The following is a 13,994-nucleotide window of genomic DNA, read 5'->3' as shown; positions in this document are numbered from 1 at the left end:
CCTTTTGACCTAAATGTCCATTAAAAATAAATGATATTAAACCTTAAAAAATATCATGAAAATTAAAATGGTGGTACATAAATTAAATAGTAAAAGAAATGAGGTAAAATGTGAGAATTTAGAAACTTTGGAATAAATAACCAATATATTACATTAGTGCTCCACTAACCTCAACCTTGGGACACCTAAAGGGACACTTGGAATGTCAAGAACTCATCTTCAACCTTACCTTGCAAACCAGCCGAAAGCCTTCATGGAAATCCTCTATTGCCGTCCACACTCCAAGCTTAAGTCCACCCTGATTTAGCCATAAAAACCTTAAGTTCCTTCATTAATCTTTGCCTACACACCTTGGGCAGCAATAAGGGAGCAAGAAAGATAAGTTTTTGTGAGTTTTTAAGAAGCTTCAAAGGAGGTAAGTGGGTGTTTTCATTTCTTGTTTCATTAATATTGTAACTAAGGTTGTGGTTGTTTGATTTATGGAAGAAGTTTTGAGTTTTGATGAGTTAAGGTGCTACTCCATTTTGGCAGCCATGGGAGTTCACCATATACAGCTTATTTTTGCATGTAAATGGTAGTTTGGGATGTTAAATTAAGTGCTTATATGTATTGAAGTTGATTCCCATGTGTAAATTTTGAATGGTGAGCTTGAAAAGTAAAAATGGAAGTTGATATGTAGGGATGTTACTTTGCCAGCCTCATAATGGAAATTGATAATGTTCAAATTCATGAAATGTTGTTAATGTATTGTGCAAAAAATGGCAGCCTATATGTGTAGAATAGTAGTAATAGGTATATAATTTGATGATGGAATTATATGTAATAATTAGGAATGTTTATGTGTGTACATTGTTGGATTTGGACTTTGTGAATTGTGATTGCATTTGGTGCATTTTGAAGTGGTTATATTTTATCTAAGTTGACTTATAATGTAAAAAATTGAATGGTTATGGTTAGTGCCAAATGCAGAATGGTATGGAGAAATGAAGATGTAGTTAGTAATTATGTGTTTGGTTTGGTGCTTAAAAGGCATGTAGAGAGCAGTGTACAAATGAGCCTATAACCCTAAGTGTGTGACTCCAATTGGTATGAGGCCAATTGGAGGTGAAACTAAGCACAAAATGTGCCAACTTTTATGAAGAAAGCCTACCTAAATTCTGTCCAGAAAGTAACTTGAGAAATGACCAAATTCTGATTAGTGACTTAAAAACCTGAAAATTGACCATTTGGGCAGCAATTAGTGTTTTGGCCATAACTCACTCAAAATAGGTCCAAATGACATAAAATTTTTACCATGAATAGATTATACATAGAGCTACAACTCTTATGAAGACACCAAAACCCAGAAATGACCATAAGCAAGTCAAATAGCTTACATAAGTTCGGGTACTAAAACTGCCAAAACTAAAAGTGACCTAAAATTGACCAAATTTTTGCACTAAAGGTGCAATTTGTCCAGCTTTAGTAAATTGACTACATCTTGGTCTATACAACTCAGAATGACTTGAAATTTTTCCCAAAGTGCAATAAGACATAGAGCTACAATTTCACTTCTTTGACCAGAAGCTAAAAACCAAGAGAAATAAGACTTTAAGCTAAACTAATCTAGCACACAAAAATTGAGAACTTGACATTTACATACAATGATGCTTGAAATAATTTGGCAATGAATGCAAACTTGTAAAAATGGTAAGTTGCACTATATTGGTAGCATATTGAAATGCAAAATATGACATATTGGTAACATTAAACCTAATTCACCTAGAGTGCATCAAGGGTCAACATTATAGGTTGACTAAGGAAAACAATAGAATTAAATAAATTAATTATTGAACCTTATTGTTAGAGATAATTTAAATGAGTACTGAAACACTTTAAATTATGTGTTTCAGTTAGCAAAGACTCAGAAAAGGGGAAAGAAACACTGAGTCAGGGCCAAGAGGTTACTCTTCAGAGGTTACTCTTCAGAGGTTTGTGCACAATAGTTATTTCTTTTGAATTTTTCAATTAAAATAAATTATGACAATTTGTATGTTATTGTTTTAAATTGTGGAAAACTGTTTGAATGAATATTTGATGAATACTTATTGATTGAAAAATATTGCAAATGGTTTGAAACCACAGCTATCATGTATATTGATTGAATTCCTCGCTAGCTTGTCTAATGGGATGAATTGACTTTGAATTTCCTTTCTGGCTGAAGTGTTGAGGTGTGTGCCTGTTGAGGACGAATAGGATGAGTACTCATTTATTTGCTAGCTAGCTATGTTATTCCTCACTAGCCATCAGCTTTTGGGACGAATTGGACTATAGAATCATGATTAAGCTGTGTGTGTGATTTATTGATATTTATTGTGATATTGTGAAATGGAGTTTAATTCTTTATGACATTAACTGTCTTTTGAATTTAACTATGATTTTAAGTATCCACAGTTCATATGATTTATGGTTTATGGTTTTAAATTGTATTTTCTTAATATTGTGCACCACTGAGACATTGGCTCAGCTATAGCTTTTTCATTGCTATCGCAGGTAGACAGACGGACAGAGCAGTAGAGTAGGCTGCTTGTGCTACATTTTGAGATTTTGCCGGATATATTGTGTATACCATATTTTGTAGTTTTTGTTGTAATGTATGTACACTGTATGTATATATTGTACTTGATCTTGAGCAGTTGTAAACTAAAATTATAAATTATTTTGGCTTGTAAAAATATTGTAACATATTTCTCTTATCTCAGCTTTTGGAAACACTGGAAAATTGATGTTGAATTGAGTTGACAAATGTTAAGAAATTTATTGTGTTGAACTATTATTAGAGTTTGGGATTGAAGAAATATATATTGGAAGTACTTTTTACAGGTTTTTGAAGAACTGTTTTATTCAAAATATAGATGACACTCTGCCAAAATTTTTATAGAAATTACTGATACTCAGATTTGTTATTTGGTTTCACTTCAGTAAAAAAATTTTTAACACCTGTCAAAAGTGCTCACCACTATAAAAAGAAATAAGAAAAAGGTTTAAAATCCATTATAGTGTATTTAATGGGTTATCAGTAGACGAAGTTTGGTAATTCATTAGGTATACTACGGGATCATGTTATGCCCTACAGAGAAGTAGAGTGTGACATTAGGATTCATGGGAAAATTAGGTTTGGGTGCTAGAGAGTGAAATTGATGTGTGTAGTGCTAAATTATGGTCATTTGAGATTTATTTAGTTTGAATTGACATTGGGTTGATGAATGGAAGTAATGAAATAATAGGATTAGGGAAAATTGCAAACTTTGGTGTTTGAAAATTTTGGGATTTGTGTTAGGAAGTGCCATTGATGTGTCAATGCTAAATTATAGTCATTTTGGGAGAATTAAATGTGAATTGAGGTTGTTTAGTGGGAATAATTGAAGAAATGAAAATTTGAACCTAGGGCAGAATTTACACATTGAGTTCAGTGTGTTTGACAGCCCATAATTGAGCTACACAACTCCAATTAGTATGAAACCAATTGGAAATGAAACTTAAGACATAGGGCTATAATTTTTATGAAGAGACCCAACCCAGAAACTGCCCAAAAATTGCCTAAAACTTAGCTTAAACTTGGAGACAAAATTCTAGAACCTGCAGAATTAGGCATGTGAATAGTAAACTTTGCATGGCCATAACTCTCTCTAGAAAACTCCGATTTAGGTAATTCTTAAACCGATAGAAACTTAAAATATAGTAAAACATTTCATATGAAGAACTTAAGGTCAAATTATGGATTTAACCCAATCAAATTGCTAAGTAAAGTTGAATCACCAAATCTGCAGAAATCTGAAAATCTGCAGATTTACCATATGAACAGTAAATTTTGCATGGCCATAACTCTCTCTAGAAAACTTCAATTTAGGCGATTCTTGAACCGATGGAAACTTAAAACATAGTAGAATGTTTCGTATGAAGAACATTAGACCAAATTATGGACTTAACTTGATCAAATTGCCGAACGAAGTTGGATCATCAAATCTACCAGAACTGAAACTGCAGGGTGAATAGTAACGTAAACAGTAACCATGTTTTGGTCATAACTTGAGTTACACAGCTCTGAATTAGGCGATTCAAAAAGGAAAATAAAGTTAAGACCCAGATGAACAATTTTTATGAAGAACACTTCACTAAATTATGATCGAATCTAGGTAAAAATTGGGTTCAAAGATTGGGGCACCAAGTTGTCCAAAACCAAAACTTTCTAAAATTTGCAAAGCTAATTTGGGATGTATTAGACATTCATGTAATGAGTTCTTGGCAGCAATTGAGATGCATATTGATGCATTCTATTTGTGTATTTTCAGTAGAGAAAGAGGTTGGGACAGACAAGGAATAGTGAGTAAAGAGAAAGGAGAGCATTGAAGGTTTGTGCACAACTAACCTTTTACTTTGTTTTAGCTTCGTAAATTGATTTGAATGAGTTTATTTGAATGAGTTTGATTTAAAATGAGTTTACTTTAAATGAGGTATGGTTTTTCTCTTGCATTTGAGAAATTTGTGTGTTGTCACCCCTTTTATGGGTTTTATGATGATTTGAATATATTATTATTTTGCAAACGTGATTATTGATTTAGAAACTCTTGAAAGTTGTTTTGAAACCACAGTTAGTATGACAGTCCCTTTAGAACTCCCCACTAGTAACGGCTGCTTGGAGTTTGATCTTTGATATGATTATGTCTCCTATTAATAACGGTTAGTGGGATAAGACTACATGAGTACTCATTAGCGAGCTAGCCCTTCCCTCATTAATAATAGTTAGTGAGGTTAAGATTGCTTTGTCGTGGTGTACAACACGGCATTGATAGTGAAATTTTGTGTCATGGCTTGAACCGTGTGTTGATGTTGGCAACACTAATGCTTTGTGAATTGTGATTTATGAAGTGTGATTTCTCATTTGAAATGTTATTCCAATAAATGGCTCTTATGGATATAAAACTATTGTGAAGTTTTCATGCTTAAGAAAAATGTGATTTATTATGCTTTGACAAATTGTGTTTTACTTTAAGTTTTAAAGTTATTAGTTGTGCACCACTGAGTGATATACTCAGCGATAGCTTATTTATGCTATCGCAAGAAAGAGAAAGGAGAAGGCTGCTGAGTGAGAGACTTGGAAGCAGCATTTTGGTTTTGATTATGGGTATATATCGTAGGTATACCCCTGTAATCTCCTTTGGATGTATTTTGTACCTATATGTATGGATGTAAGGATATTGTGCAGTTTGTATTTAAAAACATTGCATTGCTATCACATTTTGAGTTTGTAACTATTTTGTATTTTACTTTGAGACTTATGAAAATGTAACTCTTGCAATATTTAGTCTATCATTATTTCCAATGAATATTTACATGGAATTTTAACTATTCTCATGCAGTTTTCTGCAAAAGAATTGATAAGATAAGAAGTTATGATTGTTTAAAAATCCTTTGTAGCATAACTAATGGGTTATCGGTAGGTGGAGTTCGGTAATTCATTAGGTATACTACGGGAACATGTCATGCCTTACCAGGGATAAGGTGTGACATTAAGTTACTAGGGGAATTTGATATTGACCTATGAATGGAGCAGTAATTGTTGACTTCTAGGTTTTTTGGTTTTCTATCAGTGGTTGGAAGAATGAAAGAGAGTAATAAAAAACTGTCTTAAGGACATTATATTAGATTGTTTGTTAAAAACATAACACTTATTATTGTTACTAAATTCAAATTTTCAAGGTTATTATACATTTTATATCTTATTCTTTCATTGAATGGAAATGTTTCTTATCAAGGATTAAAATTTTAAGTTTAGGTTGCTAGTTTTATTTTTTCTTCTTATCTAATTAAATTCAATTAAGATACCTAAGGGAAATCCATATCAAAGTGTGACTTCTGTAGAAATGGCCATTTATTGTGCAAACAACCTCATTCTTAGAAAGTTAGTGTGTTTTCTTTAGGTCATCTCACACTCTCTCCCAATTTATTTTTATCTCTTCATGTTGTCTCATTCTCTCATCTTCTCTACATTGGTGTCCAAGTAGATGATCCAGTTTAATATGAACCACAAGTTTCTCAAGTTAGGTCTTGGATTATTTTGAATAGGATGAGATTTTGTTATGACTATTGCAAGCATTGACTGAAGCATTATCACAATTGTTGGGTAGATGGACCAGCTTTAAATAACCCAATTTCCAATTCTGAAAGTAAGTAGCTACTCATTCATGCCTATGAATTTTAGATTGAGTATATCTATATGGCTTGAGACTTGACAACAACTAGGTTAGAGGTCATGTTTCAGAGCAACTTGGATGGTTCACTAGGATCAAGTTGTTGTGTTACTTGCAATCCATTATTTGATCCTTTCATTGTTTTTGTTAATGTCAATATCACAAGTGAAAGTTATAAAATAATATTAGACTTTTTTGGTGCCATTGGAGCCTAGGAAAATTTATTTTGAATATCCATTCAAAGGTGTTTTACACAAACTTAATAGAAAAAGTAAAGTTTATTAACTATAAATAACACCAAATAAGGCATAATAATCTAAAATTTCAAATTTAAAATCTTTAATTTTAATTAAAATTATAAAACTTTATAGAATAATTTAAGATATGGAAAAAAAATATTGTTTATCACAATTTTACAACTCATCTCAAGAAATTTTCATAAAATATTAATGCTTTTTATGCAAAGTAGTTAATTACGAAAACTTTACTAACTTAACAGAAAAACAAAGTTTATTCATGTAAAATAAAAATGCATATGATATTTTTTGGTAATATTACAAAAAATCAGTTATAAAAAATTATAAAATTTTATAAAAAAAACTTTAAAATATTGAAAAAATATGATGATTTAAAACAATTTTCTAACTTACTTCATAATATTTTTATAAAATAATAATTTTTTCGTAAAAACAAAATGCATCTAACTATAAAAAATTATTGATTATAAATAATAACAAACAAACTGTAATCATCTAAAATATTTTACAGAAAAATTATAAGATGTTCCTAAATGATTTAATACAATTTCACAATTCATATAATGAGATTTTTATAAAATGATTTTTTTTATATAAAATAATTAATTACTAAAAATTTATTAATTTAACGAAATAAGTAAAGTTTATATATTTTTAATAATACTAACAAAAATTAATTATAGATATAACATCAAATAAATAAAGTGTACTCATCTAATATTCTACATTTAAAATCTATAATTTTATTTAAAATTATATAACTTTATAAAAAATTTCAAAGTTTACGAAAATTATGATGATTTAATAAAATGGTAATTTTTTTCATAAATGATAATTTAAAATTATGACCTATTTCATATTATTCGTAAAATGATAATTTTTTTAAGCATTTTTAGTACTAGTTAGTTTAGTTATCTTAGGATTTTTCAAATTTAATGACTTACCTTTTATATTTTTATATTTAGTTAATAATCTATTAATATAGGTAAAACTCACCACACACAAAAATAAATTTCAAAAGTAAACATATTTTACTTTAAAATTAAGTAACTATAAAAAAATTGTCTAAAAAATTAATTTACTACCAGGCATAATGAGAACTATAAAACCAAATATATACATATTTTTATTTTACTTTCATCCGCAGAATCAAGAAAGTGCTGATCATGTTTCCCGGTGAATGATCCAGAAACCAAAGACTTCTGAAGGCTTGCTGATGGGGTTTAGCAATATCACCAGGCGTTTCTTTTCTCCTCTCTCGACGACCCACTTGTTCTTAACCATTCTCAACGCATTCCTATTATTATAGAGGTATTTTCTGCTTTTCTTTCCCTTTCTGCTTTGTTCAACTCACAATCTACAACTACTTTTAACGTGCTGGAATCTTTTCTTTTTTGTGTTTGGATAAAGCCACGAATTGGGGATTGGTTTCTCATCCTATTCTTATTCATAGTTTCGCTTCGCTACCTCTTGGAAGATCCATTTTGTTGTGTTTTTATTCGGGTTTTAGAAAATGGTCGAACGGAAGCTCTTTAAAACGAAGTTATGTGTATTGTATCAAAAGGGTCATTGTTCGCGCCAGAATTGCTCCTTCGCCCATGGAAGTGCTGAGCTTCGACAATTTTTGGGTTCTTATAATGGTAATTTATCTCCTTCCTTGATAATTTTTTTTAATGGAAATTCTTAATACTTGATATGTCCTCTGCCTTTCTTGTTATTGGGTGTTAATTGTAATTGGAAATGAACGCATTTTTATACCTCTGCAATTTCACGTTTGAGTTTTGTTTGGATTTTAATCTTTCTGCTTCAGTTGTTTTTATTTTCAAAATCCATTCCCATGATTTATAGATTTTTATGAGTTTTGAAGGTGAGAAATGATTGTCGCAATTAATGTGGTTTTGGGCACTTATTAATTTTTGTGATTTTATGTATACAATGGACTATTCTTGTTGGCTTTTGTTGACTGAGATTTTTACATTTCTTGTTAACTTTGTGCAAAACATGTCTGAAATATAGTTCCACACCAAATGTTTCGTTGGTCTTTCATTTTTTTTTAATTGTTTATAGGAATCTTGATCATCATGGTAGTTTTGAATGAAGATTACTTCTTTCTGTATATTGTCAAAGCATTTGATGAAACAAAACTCTGATATTGCTGTTTCTCTTTTTTTTTTATTAATTTTTTTTACGAAGTCTTGTTTGTTTGTCTGTTTTCTTTTATCTGAAATTTTATTTGGATGAGCAACCTTTATGATATGTGCTTGCTTTTGTCAAATTATTTTGCACAAGTCATAGTGAAATGTCCAGATACATTTGACTCGTGAAATGTATGTGAGGAGATTCATGGATTTATTGGTGTAGTGACTTGAGATGCAATCAAAATGCTTTCTGGAGATATGAGTTGAACTATTCAGCAGTGTGGCTTTCTAATTTATGAATGAAGATGTCAGTTCACAGGGTTAATATTTTTGAAAATGCTGGTTTTGGTATTTATCATGGTGATCTTTATCCTCATTTATCTTACCATACCTGCTAAACTGCAACTATTAGATGAAGGATCAGTAGTAGCTTTCATGGAGTTATGTTCTTTCATGATATTGAGATCACGGGCAGGTTTGGTGAAATCAAATGTTATCTCTAGTATATTCAACGATATATCCTGATGGAGGGCATGTGTCCACATTATTTGTCACTTCTCCTTGAATGACATTGTGGAGGATTTTTTTAAATGAAGGAATTATGCTGTTTTTTTGGGAGTTATTTCCTGAAGAGACCAATTAATTTTGCATATTCTTTCTCAATATGGCTCGAGGAAAAATCTTTAGTATACGATTGTATTGCCTTTCTTATTGATCATCAAGAAGATGGAGTATTCAACTATTCTTATTCCATTCTACTTTCATATTCGAATGGTTCTCCCAGTGTTATATCCTGAGGTTTCTGTTTATTACATGAGGGGATAGTTTCATGGCCCCTTTGGAATTGGCAAGAAGACAATGTTACTGTTCATTGTTGTGTTACTCTTGTTGTTCCATGTGATGGTAAGCTTAGCCTCATTACCATTTATGGGTTCTATGCTTACAGCTATAGGAAGATAGAAAGACAATGACCAATCTGCTGTACTGGAAATTCCTTTCTTTCTTAATGCAGGTAAGTGGGACCATCGAGGTGGTGACTTGAGGGATAAGCTTCACAAGAGGCTTTCTCCTGAGTGTAGATATTCTCCAGGAAGAAATACAAGAGGCTGGCACACATATCGTGGTCAGAATTGCATCCTTATAACTTAGCCTCATATTTTACTGTAAACGCTTTCTTTGTTATCATTTCGTGGCTATGGTTAAGCTGAGTTTTGACTTGATATCTTGACCTCCTTGGTTATATGTACTTTTCATCTCTTTAAATTTTGGATGCATTAACACAAATTTTCGTGGATAGGTAGAATCAATTTTAAGGTTCAGTTTAATTTTGTTGTGAACTTAAATTGTTCTTTAATTTTACCCCTTTTGTTCTCTTTATTTTTTCAGGACCTAGCCCTTCCAGGTCCCTTGAGAAAAATAGGTATGTTGATATGATTCCATCTTTTGATGGTGCCAATTTATTTGAGGTTCTTTGGTTATTTCCTTTCCCAAGACGTTTGTGTTGTGCCTATATTGGTCGTGCTATTGCTTTGTTTTTTAACCCCTTTCTGGTACCTACCTTTCCTTGTTTGCATTTCCCATGAACTGGACCAGAACCCGCTGTCCAGTCCGGTTCCTATCCAGAGTTTTGTTTAAAAGTAAAAAAGAAATTACCATAATTAAAGAAATTGACTGAACTCTTTAGGGAAATCATTTTTTATTAATTATAATTGTGACATAATTAAAGGAAATATGTCCAAACTCTTTATTTGTTGTTAAAAAAATTTAAGGTTTTGCCCTTAATTTTTTTATTAAAAATTTAAGTTATTGTTTAATTTCTTCTGCATGCTCAAAAAAATTTCAAATTAAATAAATTTTTAATTATTATTACTATTATTATTTTTACCGAATTGTAACCTTGCCCAAACCGGACTTATTAATCCAATCCTGGTTCTCCTCATCCATGAACCAGAACCATTGGTTCCTGGTGGTTCATGAACTGTGGCCAGGCTTGGGTGTTTCTACATCTCTGGTTAAGACGTTTGTGAGAGTTATATTTTCTGCAATAGAACTTGCAATTATTTTCATTACTATGCCAATCTTTCCAAGCATTTTAGAAGCTGACCAGTTCGATGCTGAACTATGCATATCTCTCTGGACTATGGTCGAGACATTCTCTTATGGGCACATTAACAATTATAAAAATAAAGTTTCAAAGGAAACCCTTGGTAGGCTTGACAAGTAATGCCAACTATTTTATCAAAACTATCAATGCCAAATATTTTATCAAAACTATCTGATGCTGAAAACAACTTGTCTTGGAGCCTTCTCCATCATATAGGCTTGGTTGTGTGTTAAAATTGTCTCATTAGGTTGTGTGCATGGTAAAGAATTCTTTTTTGACTCACTTTGAGGGGTCAACTCTGGAAACATGATGTGATTGGTAAGTTGGCAAGTTGATTGAGTTTTGATTGTGGAAAAGAAGTTTGAGAATAAAAAGTTTCGGTTGTTTTTTGAAGCAAATTTGGCAATTCAGTTAGCATTTATTGTCTAATTGTAATATGTAGATGTTGATTTCTCTTTTTGTTTTATTTTCATCTCCATGTTTATGCACATTTGGGTTCTAAAATAACAGTTCTTTTCTTTTACAGTGACAGAAAACACAGGAAAAAACGGCATTTTGGTGGTCAAAGTGATTTATCTGGAAGTCTGAAAAGCTCAGATGCGGCAGAAGATCAAGTTAAAAGAAGAAAAAGTGCATCAAGTGATTCTAGAATTGTTCTTAAGGTGAAGGTTAGAAGAGTGGTGTGTTTGATTCTTAATGCTTTACATGCCTTCTATTCGTCAGTTATTATATTATTTTTATTATTTTTTGGGAAATGTGCAGCAAAGAGAAGTACAGTTAGAGATTGACATGCTTGATCAACAAAATTCTCAATTAAAGGTCAGTCTAATTAGTTATTATTTTTGGTTATGACTCAGTGCAGTTCTTTTTTCCTTAAGTTTGTTTTGTTTTATATTTCTTTAACCTACCAATTAGTTATTTATATTGAAATTATTAGGTTATATGATTCTATATCTTCCTTGAATTTTTTGTCATGCCACCTTTTGTTGCAAATGGTTTTGGGGTGTATATACTTGTGTTATTTTATCTTTACCTTTGGTGTTAGTTCCTTTTGTTTTCATGTGAAACCAAGGAATACATTTTGTTGTTTGATGCTTGTATTTTGAAGACCTTACTAGAAGAGAAAGTTGAAGAAGCAGATATTCTAACTTCCAGAATTCAGGAGCTTGATTGTCAATTGTCCAAAGAAAAAGAGGAGTGTAAAAGGTAGCCATGAATGTGCTAACATAATTTTCACTTTTTCTCTATAAGTATGTAATCTGTTTATTATTCTCCGCTGATGTGAGGCTTTTTTGTTCTTTAACTTCTTCACTCTTTTTTATTGAAAATTTCAGAACCATTTCAAAAATCAAGAAGTTTGTCAAAGCACATAAGCATTATGTTCATGTTCAAGAGGATTTGAAAAGGTAAGCTCTTATTGTAATATTTCAGTATTTCCTTGTATATATTTTGTCTGTTTTGATCACTTTTGCCTTTGTCAGTTTCTTCAATGTAACGGCATGTTGGTGTTGTGTATTTTTCATAATTTGGTTTACTCATGGAAATGCATAGGTCACAAGTTCGACTTCAGAGGCAGGGAGATCACCTTGGCTCTGGCACTATTACAACTGGAGCAAATGAAGAGGATTCAAGCATCAATATTGTCAGTGATGGAGATGCTCCTGGTTATCTTCCTGTCATCCCACAGAATGAGGTGCTGAATAATTATTCTCCTGGCAAGAAAGGTCTGCATGTTAAACGTGATACTACAGATGAAACGACAAAAGGTGATAATTCATGGACATGCTTCTTGAATTTTGGAATGTTCAACATTTGATCCGTCTCGAGATTTTATGTTTTCTTTGTTTGCTATAAATTAAATCAAGGTTGAGAAGCTAGCTATATGATTACACAAGCACCCTAAAAAATTCATAGATGGTAAATAAGCTTCATCGCTATTTGACGTATTTATTAAAGGCTCAAGGCACAACAAGGCGCTAGGGTCCTACCTTCCTGAAGCCTAGGCACAAGGCACGTGCCTAAGTGAGCTGAGGCGCGAAAATAAAAAAATTATGAAAATAAATTATATAGGTACTATAAATTTAATTTATATAATATTAATTGCATATAAAAATATATTTAATATATTATTTATTTTATTACTTATTCTTATTTTATTGCACCATTACTATTGTCAATTAAATTACATATGTGAGTGAAAATTATCATTAAAATGCATTATATTAAATTTTTTTCAATCAAATATATTATTGAAGTGATAATTTTAATTTTCTATTGTATTATAATTTAATTTTTACTTTATATTTAATTTAATAATACATTACTACATAAATTAAAATTATTTAAATGAAATTCCTCAAACTTGTTATGAATAATTATGTTTTCAATATAAAATAATTTATATTTAATATTTAATATTTAATTTATAAAAAATTAAAAATATATAACGAAAGCACTAATAACTACTATCCCATTTAAACATTAGCCCATTATCTTGAGTTTGAATAAACTAAATGCCAGCTGCCATCTAATAAAAGGCAGTGGAGAAAAGTATACAAGTCACATGCCAACTGTCATCCAATTTTAGCAGAGAGAAAATAAATCTAGTGTGTGATGTCTCTTCTTCTTCTTCTTCTTCTTCTTCTTTTTTTTTTTTTTTTTTTTTTCTTTTTTTCAATAAATTTCTGCAATGAAGTTGACCTTGCTGGGGCATGCCTAGCTGCATCTAGGTGCGTCTTAGTGAGGTCGCCTGCCTTTGCAGGTTTGAGCTAAATCCTTCCCGCCCAGTGCACCTCTTGCCTCAGGTGCGCCTTTCATAATTATGCTATTTGCCTACTTAGGCGCGCCTTTCACACCTATGCTATTTGCCCTACTTATGGGCGTCCTTAATTTGGTTTAAATAAAAAAAACCAAGCTAAACTGACAAATTTGTTTTGGGTTTGTAGTTGATCAGTTCAACTCAGTTCTATTTTATAGAATATTAGGTTATATCAGTTTGGTTTGGTCTTAATACTGAGAAAATTGAATAAACCAAATTGAACTAAACTAAATATAAATTATATAACATTGTATCTTAGAAATGTGGTGGTTTTCAGTCAACCAAATAAAATTATACACCCTAATTATCTCTTTTGTTCTCATATCTGCTGTCACCTTGCTTACTCCTCACTTTTTGATCCTTTGTCACTTATGGACCATAGTCAAAGATGATTGTGCTAGTGTGGCCCCCAGTTGACCGGCCCCTCATTTCCTCCTTGCCTCCCTC

General features: G+C 31.3%; 1 protein-coding gene across 3 annotated transcripts; it reads left to right on the top strand.

Moving 5' to 3' along the window:
- Positions 1-7,610: 7,610 nt before the first annotated feature.
- On the top strand, positions 7,611-12,399 carry LOC131169115 (zinc finger CCCH domain-containing protein 13-like; the record flags this gene model as incomplete). 3 transcript variants are annotated; one of them, XM_058142924.1, is given in 9 exon segments in its annotated part: positions 7,611-7,798; positions 7,898-8,127; positions 9,638-9,745; positions 10,012-10,045; positions 11,256-11,397; positions 11,492-11,548; positions 11,838-11,935; positions 12,064-12,135; positions 12,281-12,399. In XM_058142924.1, coding segments are annotated over 8 exon segments (757 nt in total), but the record flags the coding sequence as incomplete, so codon positions are not given.
- Between the last annotated feature and the right edge of the window lie 1,595 nt (positions 12,400-13,994).

The sequence above is a fragment of the Hevea brasiliensis genome, unplaced genomic scaffold (genome assembly GCF_030052815.1).
Source record: "Hevea brasiliensis isolate MT/VB/25A 57/8 unplaced genomic scaffold, ASM3005281v1 Scaf90, whole genome shotgun sequence".
In the NCBI taxonomy this organism is placed as follows: domain Eukaryota; kingdom Viridiplantae; phylum Streptophyta; class Magnoliopsida; order Malpighiales; family Euphorbiaceae; genus Hevea; species Hevea brasiliensis.
Note: the sequence above shows the minus strand (reverse complement) of the source record. Positions and strands in the feature narration are given on the sequence as shown.